The sequence below is a fragment of the Hemibagrus wyckioides genome, linkage group LG04 (assembly GCF_019097595.1).
Source record: "Hemibagrus wyckioides isolate EC202008001 linkage group LG04, SWU_Hwy_1.0, whole genome shotgun sequence".
Classification (NCBI taxonomy): domain Eukaryota; kingdom Metazoa; phylum Chordata; class Actinopteri; order Siluriformes; family Bagridae; genus Hemibagrus; species Hemibagrus wyckioides.
In genome coordinates, this window is record NC_080713.1 from 16236080 (window position 1) to 16251421 (window position 15342).

Sequence of the window (15342 nt, forward strand, 5' to 3'; positions counted from 1 at the left end):
CTTTGTAGCTTTAAACAAATAATTAGATGTAATTTAACTAACTGAAAGAAAGGTGGTTTACTTGTGTAGCAAATCAATCCAGTATTAATGGATCATGCTGGATCAGAGCTTCTTATAACATCTCAAACCACTGTCATGCTGCTCACCCACTTTATTAGACCACTTCCTTCAGTACTGAGAAAGTTTCAGAGATACACTCAGAGAGCACTTTATTAGGAACTCTATTAGAAATAATATAAATTAGCCACTCAGTGTAATGCATAAAATCAACAGCTCCAGGTAATAATTCATATCAACTATCAGAATGGATGAAAATGTGATCTCAGTGATTATGACTGTGGCATAATTGTTGGTGTCACACAGGCTGATTTGAGTATTTTTGTAACTGCTGATCTCCTGGGATTTTCCTGAAAAACTGTCTCTAGAGTTTACACAGAAAGGTGGAATAAACATCCAATGAGCAGCAGTTCTGCTGAGAAAAAATCCTCATTTATGAGACAGATCCACTGAGTAGGACAAGACTGGTTGGATCTGCCTGAAAGTGTACAGTAACTCAGATAACCACTGTACAGTTGTGTTGAGCAGAAAAGCATCTCAGAATCTCACTATTCACAACACATTAAGCCTTCATGCGAATGGGCAACAACAGCAGAAGACCAGGCTAGGTTCCATTTCTGTCAGTAAAGAACAGAAAGCTGAAGCTGCAATGAGTGACTGTTCACCAAAACTGGACAGCTGAAGAATAAAAAGCGTGACCTGGTCTGATCAATCTCAATTTATTCTGAGGCACACCGACGGTAGAATCAGCAGCATGAATCTATGGATCTAGCCTGTCAACAGTCTGGAGGAATTGGTGTGATAGTGTGGGGAATGGGCTGTTAATACCAATCTATCATCACTCAAATTCCACAGAGTATTTGAGTATTGCTGTTGACCAAGTGCTTTCATGGGCACAACTTACCCAGCCAGCCAGTATAATTCTGACAAAATGTCAAAAAGCAAAAAACTTTCCATGGGCATTCCCATTGATCTGAATCCAGTAGTACACCACTGGGATACGAGAGATCAGCAGATTCACAGCATGAAAATGCATCTGAAATATCTGCAGGAATTACATGATGCAGTCACATCAACGAAATGTTTCCAGCACCTTATGAAATCCATGCTATGGAGAGTTAAGGCTGTTTTAAGAGCAAAGTGAGGCTCTACCCAGTGTTAGTGTAATGGTCCTAATAATATAGTGATTGTAGAGATTTCCCTGAGCTGTAGCATTGTTCAATAACTGGACAAAACAGATAACCTGTAATACTGTTGAAATACACCGATCAGGCAGAACATTATGACCACCTGCCTAATATTGTGTTATATATATAATATTGTCCCCCTTTTGCTGCCAAAACAGCCCTGACCTGGGGTTCTGGACATGCTGTGGTATCTGGCACCAAGATGTTAGCAGCAGATCCTTTAATTCCTGTAACTGAAGTGAGGCCTCCATGGATCGGACTTGTTTGTCCAGCACATTCTACAGATGGTCGAATGGATTGAGATCTTATGAATTTGGAGGCCAGGTTAACACCTCAAACTCACTGCTGTGCTCATCAAACCATTCCTGAACCATTTTTGCTTTGTGTCACGGCACATTATCCTGCTGAAAGAGACCACAGCCATCAGGGAATACTGTTTCCATGAAAGGGTGTACATGGTCTGCAACAATGCTTAGGTAGGTGGTACGTGTCAAAGTAACATCCACATGGATAGCAGGACCCAAGGTCTCCCAGCAGAACATTGCCCAAAGCATGACACTGCCTCCACCGGCTTGCCTTCTTCCCATAGTGCATCCTGGGGCCATGTGTTCCCCTGGTAAGAGACGCACACGCACACGGCCATCAAATATAAAAGATATAAAAGAAAATGTGATTCATCAGACCAACCCACCATCTTCCATTGCTCCGTGGTCCACGTGCCCATTGTTGGTGCTTTCGGTGGTGGACAGGGGTCAGCATGGGCACCCTGACTGGTCTGCGGCTATTCAGCCCCATACACAACAAACTGTGATGCACTGTGTATTCTGACACCTTTCTATCAGAACCAGCATTAACGTCTTCAGCAATTTGAGCAATAGTAGCTCGTCTGTTGGATCAGATCACACGGGCCAGCCTTCACTCCCCACGTGTATCAATGAGCCTTGGCTGCCCCATGACCCTGTCCACTTTTGATAGATACTGACCACTGCAGACCGGGAACACCCCACAAGAGCTGCAGTTTTGGAGATGCTCTGATCCAGTCGTCTATCCGTCACAATGTGGCCCTTGGCAAACTCGCTCACATCCTTACACTTGCCCATTTTTCCTGCTTCTAACACATCAACTTTGAGGACAAAATGTTCACTTGCTGCCTAAAATATCCACTAACACCCACTAACAGCTGCCATGATGAGGAGATTATCAGTGTTATTCACTTCACCTGTCACGGGTCATAATGTTATGCCTGATCGGTGTATTATGCTGTATATTAACAGTCAGTGATGTGAAACTCAGACTGTATGATACAGTGCTTAATACTTGGCATAGTTACATTTACACATGCTAATACATTCACAACTGACACTATATCTAAACTAGACAGCTGAAGACTGGAAACAATCTCAGAAAATATTACCACACAGGTCTATACACACACATACATACATACACACACACACACACAAACAAACAGATGTGTTTATTAACGACGTGTAGATACCATAGCTAGCTAAATAACGTTAGCTCGCATGCTAAACATGTGATAGAAACATCTCACCAGAGGGAACATAGTCTTCATCTTCATTTGAAGAATAATCCTCCGAGTCGTAGTCGGAATAATTCATCATCTTCTTCTACAATTACTCGCCGTGACAGTGAAATCAGATAAACTAAAGAGAACAATACATTAAAAACAACAGCTGCAGTATCGCTGGTCAGAACATGCGCAGTAAGAGGTGTGAAAGGTTTGTGTTTATTCCTCCACACCGCACAGAGCCGGCGCCAAAAACTTTCACAGCATACATACACAAAAGAAATGGCGACTAAAGGAAGTGCAGGGCTTCTTCGTTGAACGAATGGCGTTTGGCCACTAGGGTTATGTGCTTTACTGTCAACCACTGGACTGGAGAGTGGAGCTACTTTACCTCTGTGTCTGAACTTGCTCCCTTCACAACTTCACACTTTATTAATTGAAACGCAGTCTACTTATTACATTCATTTGATCAGTCTTCAACCATCAAGTTTGGTCCAGTTTTCATGGAACATCTGCTCTGTAGCTCGTCCACCTCAGGGTTTGATGCTTTATACATGCTGAAATGCTCACCACAGTTGTAGAGTTACTGAAGACTTCATGTCAGCTCAGAGCAGTCAGATCATTTGCATCTGATCACTCTAATGTGTTTGTTTTTTCGCACCATTCTGTGTAAACTCTAGACTGGGAGTGTCCAATCTTATCCACAAAGGTCCCGTGCTGGTGCCGGTTTTTATTACACACCTTTCAATAGACTCAAATGTGATTTCTGCTTGGCTGGAATGAATCCTGCACCCAAACCAGCCATTCCCAGATAAGAATGGACACCACATGCTAAAGAGCATGTTGTGTGTGAAATTTCCATGATATTCCTAAATACTCAAACCAGTGTGGGTACAAGCTTTCATTCCAACCAAAAGCTGAAGCCACAACTCATCATATTTTGACAGCCACAGTCAACTGATTAAACAGGTGAAATCAGGTGTGTCTCTTGCTTACATGGAATGAAAACCTGCATGTACACTGAATCTCTGCAGATAAAAAGGACACCTCTGAACCAGTCAACTTGGCACCAACAACCATGCCATGTGAGAATTCACTGACCTCATTTTTTCCCCATTCTGATGTTTGATGTGAACATTCATTGAAGTTCTTGACCTGTATCTGCATGATGATTGCACTGTGTTGCTGCCACGTGATTGGTTCACTGGATAACTGTGCAGGTGTACATGTGTTCCTATTAAAGTGGAGGGTGAGTGTAGGTTCTTCTTGAGTAGTAAGCAATGTGCATTGTGGGTAATAATATAGTGCACTATCCACAGACTATAATTTTTCAACTGAGAATAAGGGCAACAACATGGCTTCATCACACATAGTTACGATTCACCCCAAAGGTGTTCACTGGGGTTGGTGTCAGGACTCATGTTCTTATGAGTCCTAGTATGTGCCTAGTAGTGCCAATTGTGTGTTTGCAAATGTGGCAACAATTTGGGGAATGTCCACAAACTGTGGCCATATAGTGTATGTTCACTTTATTCTACAGGTATCCAGTAATAAACCTGTCTCAGGTCAGTGACCCTGATGACACAGTTCGATGCTTTTTAATCTATTTCCAAGTCTAGATCTGTCCTTTAGGGAGCCATGTTATCTTGAGATCTTCCCATCTGTTTCCTCCTTTAGATGGCCGAATAGGACTATCCACGTGTTTTACAGATCAACATTAGTCCACTTCCTGTGTAGGCAGCGCTCTTCTAAGGAATGCACAAAGGGACAAGCTGTGTATTATCTGGTTCGTGGTACCTTGTCACTATTCGATCTGTACCGGAAGCAGGTTTTGGTTACAACATTATATTATTAGTTGCATTATAACGACAGTATTATAAATACCTGCTGTATAAATAAAAAATCGTTCCGTCACACTTCAGTCAAGAAGTAGACGCATTTCCGCACATGCGCAGTACAAATCGTGTTTCCGGTACGGATCCAGCAGTGACATACCTCAGTAGCAGAACTCTTCAGTATAGTCTTCTTATATACATTGCAATAAAAGAAGTATTGCAGCACTGTGTGTTATTTATATTTTTCCGCTATTTAAATTTGAATGAAAGTAATAGACGAAACGCTCCAGGTCGCGCTGTGTGACGTCAGCGGTTGTGTTTGGGTTAGCAGTAGTGAAAGGTTAGCTCGGTTGCTAATGGTTTACGGTAGAAACACACTGCGCTCGAGTTTCTAATGGTGTTATTTGGACTTTGGAGTGATTTGATTTCTGGTCACAGTGTCCAGTTTGTGAGAAATGCAGGGCGAATATAAATTACCCGAAATAGGATTTGTGCAACAAATTCTGAGTTTGAATCTGGTCCCAAGGAAAAATGCTACCTGTGGGAGGAACGACACGTCCCTGTGCGACTTCTCAGGTAATCATTCTGTTCTCTCATGTGTACTTAGATAAATAGACGCGTTTCTTTTTACAATGATCTGTTTTTAATAGTTTAGGGCTACTAGATTATCTGGTCATGGAGCTTTGCTAGTTTAGCTAATCTAGCTAGCCACCGTTTAGCTAGCAAGCTGGCTGTGTTGGAGCAGGAAGCGCTGCTGATGTCTGAGCATTTCGGAAAGTGATCTCATAAATCCATCATTGGATAGGAATAAGAGGTTTGCACCAGTCTACAGCTCATATTCCCAATCTAACAATTCCCAGCTGTAGAATGGCGAAATAATCAATTATTTTAAATAAACTCTACAGTCAGAAAATGATGGATCTATACCCTGTTTAACCTGAACACTGTGCACTATAGTCCACATCACACTGACCCATGGGTGTTTACTGAGGAACCGAAATATCAATACTGTAACACACTCTTGACTCTTATGTATGTATGTATGTATGTAGTGGTCTGCTCTATATTTAGTGTTATAAGCACCTGTTATCAGGACAAACATTGAAAGACTTCTTTTGTTAATGAATCCTGGAAAATTTTTATATTTTTTATCATGTAAATTTAAATTTCGTGTTGATTTTTGAAATTTACTGAATATTTGATTAATAACTGTATTTGCCATGATGGCAATGAACATATATAGTTGTTATGCATACACACACACTATTGCCAAAAGTTTTGGGACACCCCTCCAAATAATTGAATTAGCCCCTTAGTTCCAGTGAAAGGAACTCTTAATGCTTCAGCATACCAAGACATTTTGGACAATTACCTGATGTTAGTTTCAACTTTGTGGGAACAGTTTGGGGATGACCCCTTCCTGTTCCAACATGACTGCACACCAGTGCACAAAGCAAGGTCCATAAAGACATGGATGAGAGAGTTTGGTCTGGAGGAACTTCAGTCCTGACCTCAACCTCGTAGAACACCTTTGGGATGAATTAGAGTGGAGACTGTAAGCCAGACCTTCTCGTCCAACATCAGTGCCTGACCTCACAAATGCACTTCTAGAGGAATGGTCAAATATTCCCATAAACACACTCCTAAACCTTGTGGAAAGCCTTCCCGGAAGAGTTGAAGCTGTTATAGTTGCAAAGGGTGGACCAACTCCATATTACATTCATGTGCATGTAAAGGCAGACGTCCGAGTTTTGGCCTGGCTCATAGTCTCTGCTCTAATTCATCCCAAAGGTGTTCTGTCAGGTTGAGGTCAGGACTGAAGTTTCTTCACACCAACCTCACTCATCCATGTTTTAATGGACCTTGCTTTGTGCACTGGTGCACAGTCATGTTGGAACAGGAAGGAGTCATACCCAAACATTGTTGGAGCATATACATTGTTAAAACTGATTATAGCTGACTGACACAAAACTGCTCTTTTAGGTTATTTTCGAGTGTTAACTTGTATGAGCATACTCTAATATCTTAAATTGCAGTGCTCTTAGACAAAATGCATAAATGATGTCAACTCTGGTAATATTATATCATAGAAAATACTCTATGATAACATGTAGATAATAATCACACAAAAAAAACTACTAAAATGTTGACAATTAAATTGAACTACATAAAAACAAAAGGTACATCCCATACCACACACTATGCACTTAAACTCTGTTGTATTGTGGGTGAATTTTAAAGGGCAGTATCATCTCAAATTTAACACTTTTTTTAATACTAACAAAAAGGAGAAGCTGTTTTCCAGTTGATTGCAAATGACATCAAACATGTGTAATGTAACGTCACTAGCTTTAGAACATGGTGACTTTAAAACCTTGAAAAATAAATCACAGTGTGGGTTGCTTTAAACGTTGTCCACCGGCAGGTTGTGTTGAAATTTTTGTTCTAATTTTTTCCACCCACCTTCCTCTACGTAAGCAAAACTGCAGGCGTTTAGTGCATGAACTGTCAAATCTTAAACACTTTGTTTTTCTCGTTGAATAAGTGCATCTTTTGGGTTCAAGTGCACTTCTTCTTGTTGGAACTTTCGGTGTGAACACACTGCCCACAATATTTATCCTACACTCTGGTGTAGTAATGTGCATGAATATTTGATTTGGGAAGCGCAATTTTATCTCCCATGGATGTAGTGGCTCATGTAGTCATTTTAAACTAAATAGGCCATAAACTTTTTAATACTGAGATCATGACTTCTTTGCTATCTTTTGACTCTTGAAATAGGAATGTAAAAGCTCCTTATAGTGTGGCGAAATGCACTTAATCTTTAGCTAAATGACTTGTTCAGGGATGTGGTAGTTTAGTGGTTAAGGTGCTGGACAATCAATCAGAAGGTTATGAGTTCAACTCCCAGGTCCACCAAGCTGCCACTGCTGGGCACCTGAGAATGGCCCTTAACCCCTTAATTGCTCAGTTGTATAAAATGAGACAAATTGTAAGTCGCTCTTCAGCTAACTAACAGCTAAAATCACATTCTGATCATCAAATATGAGTGTAATTCAAAAGAAGTGCAACTTTTACCAAGATTACATGTGAAATGTATGTGAAAAACAGCAGTATGTGAAAAACAGCAATGTGTTTGAAAGTGAACTGAAAAGTGACTGTTCCTATTGTAAAAGTGCAGCTGCTTTAACAGATTAATGGAGTCTGAAATCATCTTGGTTCAATTTTATTGATTTGCCATTTACCTATTTTTATTTTCTTAATATAATATTGATACCTTTGCTCTGAATATGGGCTGATCCTCGATACTTTTCAGCAGTTTTCAAAGATTTTTAGAAACTGTTGCTGTGAAGGTGCTCAGGATTTTATTTTACATAAAGATGTGCTCAATCTGGGGAGTGATCGTCTTATCTAAGCTACTTGACTTTGTATAATTGTCAGCTCCAACACTACAGGTGCATTGAGCATGTACAAAAGCAAATCAGTGAACAGGGTCAGTAATTATTAAGTAATAGTGTCTTTTTATGCCAATTAGTTGCCTTTATACACAGCAAGTTATTTCATCATTGTTTGTGCTTTTCTCCTTATTCTCAGAGATGTGGTATGGCGTGTTCCTGTGGGCTGGAGTGTCCTCGCTGGTGTTTCACCTTCCCGCAGCTCTACTGGCCCTTGCAACTCTACGAGGACATAAGATAGCACGCTTCTTTCCCCTCACCATCATGCTCATGGCCATAATAGGGCCTCTGCTGGGAGGCGTGCTCACTAGTATGTACCTCATTTACATATGATGGTAGTGTGATAATATACTGTATAAAAACCAAGAGCTCTAGTTTAGTCCCTGTTTCATTCATTCAAGGTGCTTGAAGTGCTTGTATTTGGCTTTCTAAAATGTTTTTAAATGATGTGGTGCTTAAAAAGTGCTTGAATTAAAAAAAGCCAATAAATGAGGAATCACTATATAACTTAAACATATATATTTTTTTCGGTAAAACACAAATACAGTCCTTTCACTTGAAATGTGATGCACACTTTCTTGTTATTCGCTCACATGTTTTGACAGAGACAGCTTGTGTAACTCACCTGGAGTAAACTCATAGTGGTACTGCCTGGGAAATGCTACTGTTATCCAGCAAGGCGCCATGTAAAATAGGCTTCCTGAAGACATTACAAATATGTCATGTCCGTTGTAAAATATATTATTTAACATTTTTGGGGGGAATTTAAAAAGCAGAAACTAAGAATCTTGTATAGTCCCTGAAAGCAAAAAACGTATTATATAAAATAATATATAATAGTAATAAAAAAGAATTGGAAAGTTTTTGAAAGCTGTGTCTAAATGTTTTCGTATCACTAATTTTTTTAGCATGCATGATCCTGAAACAGCTAATTTATGTGTAGTGACCGACAAACCTTCATAAAAGGCAAAGCTCACAGCGAGTTGAACATGACCAACTAAACAATAAAAGACTCTAACACTAACTTTTATTAAATATAAGGATAGGTTTTTCTGTCCTGTAGTAGCTGCTGCCAAGTATAGGATTCGAAGCTGAGGTTTACACCAGTGACTGTCCTTATATGTAGGTTTACACAGGTTTAGGAGCTCTCAGGAGATCAGGAGTGTTTTTTTTTGTTTTGTTTTTTAAACTTTATGCATGGCACACACATGTAGATTCTGTTGCAAGCATTTTCTGAATGAATCAGTTCATTTCTAGCTTGATGCATGAGGTACATTGACTGATTTATTTTGGCTGTAGCACTTGGTACATTATATGATTTCAATTTTCTTGTTTCTTGTTCCAGGTGCAGCCATAGCAGGGGTCTACATGGCAGCAGGGAAGAGGATGATCTCGTTGGAGGCTTTTGTGTTTGGAGTAGGACAGTCTTTCTGCGTTCTTGTCATCTCTTTCCTCAGAGTGTTAGCGACACTGTAGCACTGAGGAGCTCTGGACCCGCTTCACGTCCCTTGGATGTTATATGCAAAAACACTGAGGCCTTATTTTCCAATTCTCTACCACCAATTTCATGCGCACATATAGCATTAGCCATTTCTCCCCTAAAAGGTTTCAGGTGGACTTTGTGTCTCTGCGATCAGTGGACAGATAATAAGCTGTGTTTAAAATCAGAGCTGTCCTTGATCCACAGGTTTTGTGAAAATGTCTTACATGTGATAGAGCTGATAAAGCATGCAGTTTCAGGGGAAAGCTGCAGACAGCTCCTCAGAGCAACACCGTTAGACATCTCTAAACAAAATCTTACTTTCTCTGGGTTTTAGAGAGGTTTGTGTCCTCATGATCTCACACCATTCTGATAACCTGACACTTTCTGAGCTAGTGACGCTGGTCTTAGCAGTGAGACAGATATTAGTCTTAATGTTCTTATATTTATAATCCATTCCAGCTTCATGTTCTAATTGTACATTTACACATTTTACATTTAATTGTCTAAACCTTTTACCTTTAGTGTACACAGAGCAAATCGTTTTATAGGCTAAATGATGTAGTTTTTTTTCTAACACAGTTTTCAAAACCTGAGAAAGCTGAAGGTTTTCTTTTTTGCGTATAGACTATTCCAATACACAATTTAATGCATTTCCCATTAAATTGTTACACATTTAAAAAATTTTTTACATGTACATAACTGAACTCAATAAGCACTTTATTAGGAACACCTATAAACTTAGTCATTCATGCACTTATCTAATCTACCAGTTGTGTGGCAGGAGTGTATAATATAATACTTTTAATATAATGCAGATGCACCCAGCAGCTTCAGGTAATGGACCATCACATCAAACATCAAAAAGGGGAAGAATTACAAGCTCTTTGGTTGCTTGTACAAGAAGGGCTGGATTGTGTATTTCTTTTACTGTTGATCTCCTGGGAATTTCATCTACAACAGTCTCTAGAGATCGTGTGAGTGCAGAGTCTACACTGACGTGACTGGAAACTGGTTCAACTCAAAATGGAAAGAAAAAAATTCCCCTGGTTGAAGAACTGTCAGATTTCAGTGAGACTGTGCTCATGATGAACTCAGATTCTTGTTCTTGCTGACAGCAGTGGATCCTGATATGCTCTTCTGCTGTTATAACTCCTCCACCTCAAGGTTTGATGTGTTGTATATTCTGCTTTTCTGCTCAACAAAAAGTAGCTTTTCTGCGATTTGAGTCACTATAGATTTCTCTAGACTTCTCTAGACTTCTCTGATGAGTTTGGTCATTCTCCTCTGAACTCTCTGTCGGATTATAGACTCTTTCAACACAATGTTGTTTTTAATGTTGTGCATCCCATTCTGTGTAAACTCTAGAGACTTTGTGTTAAAATCCCAAGAGATCAACAGTTCATGACTCTGAGCAGCCAGTCTGCCACCACCATTGTGCTTCTCCCACATAATTGAATGATTAGATAGCTGCATTAATTTGCTTATGTACCTATTAAAGCGGACAGTGAGTGTTTATTCTTCCATTAGCATTATTGTCATATTCCATATGAGACAGCCTGTGTCTGCTATGTGTACATGTATGTGACAATTTTTTTTGGGCTTTCCACCAAAGAGATTTTAATGCTAATATAAATGTGTTGTATAATTGACCTACTGTGACCTTTTGATCTTGTCCTGAAAAGGCTTTATGCAATGAAATGACTCCTAACTCAACAAGCGCAACATTAAAGTTAAAATAATTTAACTTCTCGCTAGTAGAAATAAAAGGCTTGTGCTAGTAATCCATCAGCTACAATGACTAGACGCAGCAAAGCAGATGGAGTTTTGCTGAATAGATCGCTCGGTCGTGTGAAATCGCAGCACTCGGTGTAAGCAGCGGGTTCAGCTGCTGTTGTGTTGTAGCAGTTTGGCTCAGGTAATCTGTCAGAGTGAGGGATTTATTTTTAACGATGACCCATCAGCGTGATCTGATTAGCATAATGTAGATTTTCCTAAATAGTCTTAGAATCCTTAATTCCTATTTTTCAACCACAGACTACATTGTGCTCTCTAGTTATATAAGGCATATGTTTCTTTCTCTCTTTTTTTTTCCCCTTCAGACCTTGGTAACAGTGTGGACTGTGAAAGAAGTCCTTAAAATTGAAAGTAGGCTGCAGCTGGAATTTTCAATGAATTTTCACATACGGATATATTTTTCTAAAGTCCATCAGCCCTCCTTAGTGACTCAATGTTTTCCTCATCTGTCTTTCAGTTTTTACTGAAAATCACATTATTTATTGAATGTATAGTATGGGTTTATGGTTTCTTTATTTTTTTGTTTTGTAGATGTGTATTTTTAAACTGTACATTTAGTACTGATCATTATTTTCATGTAAATAAAAGAGTTTAGATTCTAGTTGATGCCTCATGTTGTTAATATATTACAGTATCTGAATCAAAACTCTGTATGTCTGCAGGTGCACATAAAATCACATTAATTTTGTAATAGATCTCTTCTGCTGTTGTTTTGCATGCTATTGGAGTGTGGAGGTGGTTCTTTGTGATTGTTTGCTTTTACAGGTTCATGGTAATATAGGTCACGTCTAGGTGAGTGTGTCTATCAGAAACTGAGCCTAAAGGAGATCTCTTTTTTTTTTTTCTTCATATTGCAAACACAGGCTTGGCTTTTCTCTTCACACCTTCTTCATCACAGATTGAGCAGCTTCTCTCTCGACTAATCCTCCCTCTGTTCCCTCTCTTTTCAGCTTGCCACAATTTCACAGATGGCTGTCCTGCTCTCACTACCTCCATCAGCCAAACCCTGCAGCTCAATGCCCAGGAAGTGGAGATATGTGGTGTTACTGGGGAGTATGCGTATATACACACTACATACACACACACATGCACACAGCAATGACTCAAATGTGTGTGGGCTCTTCCACTCACAAAGTCTGTATTCTAGGGAAAACCGCAGTAGCAGCAGGTTCACATTTTAAAAATAACAGTCATGGAGGTTGTTAGTTGATGCTAGAAAATGAAGTGATTATACACAGTGTGTATGAAGAAGGAAGTGCAGAGGGATACATTTTTCAGAATAATATGCTACACCATTCCGGTCATGTATGAATGAATTTAGATATTGATTCATTTTTATATCATAATAAGCCGAGATGTTGGTATTGTAAGTGTTTTTTTTTTTTGTTTGTTTTTTACAATATAAGTACAACCTCATCTTCATGATTACAATGATTGGGGAAAAAGCTTTGTTCAGTCTATACAGCAGCGGGACTTTTATGTAAGCAATTGCACTTGGTATGTGCTTGAATACTAATGTTTATGCATTTAATTAGCAGCATAGGCAGCAGGTTAAAAAAGGAAATTTAGTGTTTACTCAGTAAATTGTTAGGGCTGTGCAGTGAATGTGCTGAACCTCAGAGTCAAATAAACCCCAAACTCTCAATGACACAACAGTATTCACTTTTTAATAATTATTAACAAGTATATGTATTGAATTACTCTCTTTTTGTTTTTTTGTTTTTAAACATTTGTTCATAATTCATTCTTTTGTACATAATGTGACGTGCAAGGCAAAGGTAGACATGGTAGAAAATAGAATTTGCACAGGGCTCAGTCCACGTTTGTCTCAGGTGAGGGGGTTTCAGTTCTTTGGTCTGATGACTCTCCCTGTGCTGTGTGCTGTTCAGAGACCGACTCCCCCTTCTCCAGGATGGTCTCTTCCTCACTGATCCCACCTAGACTCTTTTCAGGCTGGCCATCATTGGCAGTAGTGTTGTCTGTCTCTTCAGCCTGTCCTCTGTGATGTTCTCTTGCTGCAGTTTTAGCTTTGGGTAAAGCAGAAAAAACATTCAGATATTTAACAGGGCTCAGACTGCTTAAGAAAATTATAGGTACATTTGACCGAGCAAAACTGAAACTATCTTAAACGTTACTGTTAATATGCTGAAGCACATATACGCACACATTTATTTCTCTTTTGTCAATTTCCAGTGCTCATCTGCCCATTGTAGGCACTTTCAGAAGAGGACAGGGGTCAGCATGGGCACTTTGACCGGTCTGCAGCTACGCAGTCACGTATACATAACCAGCATTAAATTTTTCAGCAATTTTTTCTACAGAAGCTCTTCTGTGCGATTAGACCATGCTTCACTGAGACTGTCGCTGGTTCACTGGTTGCCCTTCCTTTTGCACTTTTGGTAGGTACTGACCACTACACACTGGGAACACTCTACCTGCTGTTTTGGAGATGCTCTGATCCAGTCGTTTAGCCATTACAACTGACAAATTGCAATAACAAATTCACTTAGATACTTTACAATTGCCAATTTTTCCTGTTTCCAATCAAGTTTGAGAACTGACTGTTCACCTGCTGTCAAATATACCTGTGTGTGTGTTTACATATCCACATATTTACATATATATAAATTTCAATGTAGTATTTTTTAGTTATACTTCTACATCCTGAAGGATATTTGTGCTACGAGGTTTGTGTATGAGCCAGATGCCAGGAAATCCTTCCAGTAAATCAAATGATCTAATTAATTCTAGTTGAAGTGCTTTCATATATATATATATATATATATATATATGTATAGGTTATAAACACATTTGTACTTTTCATTTTCTTTTCCATTATTTAATTTTGATCTTTTATTTAGTTAGGTCTCTGAGTTTAAAAATAATCAAGACTCACTAATAGAGCATTTACACTCATGCACTTTGTCAGACACCCTCAGCCAGAGCAACTTACATTTTATACAACTGAGCAGTTGAGGGTTAAGTGCAGCTTGGTGAACCTGGGATTCAAACTCGCAACCTACCAACCAGTAGTTCAATGCCTTAACCACTGAGCTACCCTCATTCATCTCCCTCTTAAGTTTACCACCCCATGCTCACCTTCCTCACCCTCAGGCAAATCCTCTGAGCAGGGCTCCAGCTCCCCCAGGTTTACCCGCTTCCGTATCGGTGACCTCTGCAGTCGAGGCAATGCAGCTTTCAGCTCTGAGACAGACCACAGTACAACCACAAAGCAGACTTCATTACATCTTCACATTGGTTTTTCTCTCCTCCACAAACACACCAACAAATATACACCATGTCATGGACTACATCAGTTTCAGACATATGTTGGTAGAAAGTAATATTCTCAAAGTACTTTGTTATAGCAATAGTTGCTCTAACAAAAGAAGTTGATATGACGACTATAAACCACACATTGTAAGCTAGTATTTTATACAAATTAGTTTAGTGTTCCTAAGCCCACTCCCTTCGCTATCCCCACCCTCCACTACTGCTTTGTGACCCCCACACTAGAACCACTGTGTTAGAGAAATCTGAGGAGAATTGCTTCAGTAACCTTCAGTAATTAGTTTTTTCCCTCATTTCTTCAAGAACCTTCAAGTCTGATATATAATAGTAGTAGCAGTATTTCAAGAAAACTCAAGACATATAATAATATATAATGTCTCGATTTTTTTTTCCTCTGCTGCTTTGGTTGTGGTCCGTTCCGCAGTGATTGTGACTATATGCTGCTCCCACTGAAGCCCACATCCTCCACAGTGAGAACAATGAAAGATCCCCCTTTAGGGGTTAAATGTAACAGCCATTCAGAGCACACTCGTCTAATTTTTCTGAAAAGGTTTTCATTCACAAATGATGAATCACTATGCGGTGGAAACCTCCCCATGTGGCTGAGGAGACTAATTTACTAAAGCACTCAAATATAAATACACTTTGGTACCTTATGCTACCTCGGGTAGCAATAAAAAACCTCTGAGCTACTTTTGTCTGTTTAATA

At 39.4% G+C, this 15342-nt stretch overlaps 3 protein-coding genes across 4 annotated transcripts in view; 1 reads left to right on the forward strand and 2 right to left on the reverse strand.

Annotated features, from left to right (window-relative positions):
- The window catches only part of cfdp1 (craniofacial development protein 1), a 33992-nt gene extending 30927 nt beyond the window's left edge, over positions 1–3065 (reverse strand). Inside the window, exon 1 of one of the 2 annotated variants that reach the window (XM_058388251.1) lies at positions 2800–3065. In XM_058388251.1, coding sequence (XP_058244234.1) covers positions 2800–2869 — 70 coding nt within the window. In that variant the 5' untranslated portion in view covers positions 2870–3065. The remainder of the gene's footprint in view (positions 1–2799) is intronic. The other variant, XM_058388250.1, reaches the window with a different exon arrangement.
- A 1647-nt stretch (positions 3066–4712) lies between these two features.
- On the forward strand, positions 4713–11922 carry tmem170a (transmembrane protein 170A). Its single transcript, XM_058388253.1, has 3 exons — positions 4713–5186; positions 8205–8375; positions 9411–11922. The coding sequence occupies exons 1-3, from the start codon at positions 5066–5068 to the stop codon at positions 9539–9541; spliced, it is 423 nt and encodes a 140-aa protein (XP_058244236.1). The 5' UTR covers positions 4713–5065; the 3' UTR covers positions 9542–11922.
- A 1061-nt stretch (positions 11923–12983) lies between these two features.
- carmil2 (capping protein regulator and myosin 1 linker 2) overlaps positions 12984–15342 on the reverse strand; it is a 49492-nt gene continuing 47133 nt past the window's right edge. Inside the window, exons 39-40 of the mRNA XM_058388301.1 lie at positions 14442–14546; positions 12984–13369 (exon numbers count right to left, since the gene is read on the reverse strand). Of these exons, the coding sequence (XP_058244284.1) occupies positions 13155–13369; positions 14442–14546 (320 nt within the window). The 3' untranslated portion in view covers positions 12984–13154. The remainder of the gene's footprint in view (positions 13370–14441; positions 14547–15342) is intronic.

Coding starts and splice junctions, on each gene's coding strand:
- tmem170a (XM_058388253.1), top strand. CDS start 5,066: ATGCAGGGCGAATATAAATTACCCGAAATAGGATTTGTGCAACAAATT. Junction 5,187..8,204: donor GTCCCTGTGCGACTTCTCAG/GTAATCATTCTG, acceptor CCTTATTCTCAG/AGATGTGGTATGGCGTGTTC. Junction 8,376..9,410: donor GCTGGGAGGCGTGCTCACTA/GTATGTACCTCA, acceptor TTCTTGTTCCAG/GTGCAGCCATAGCAGGGGTC.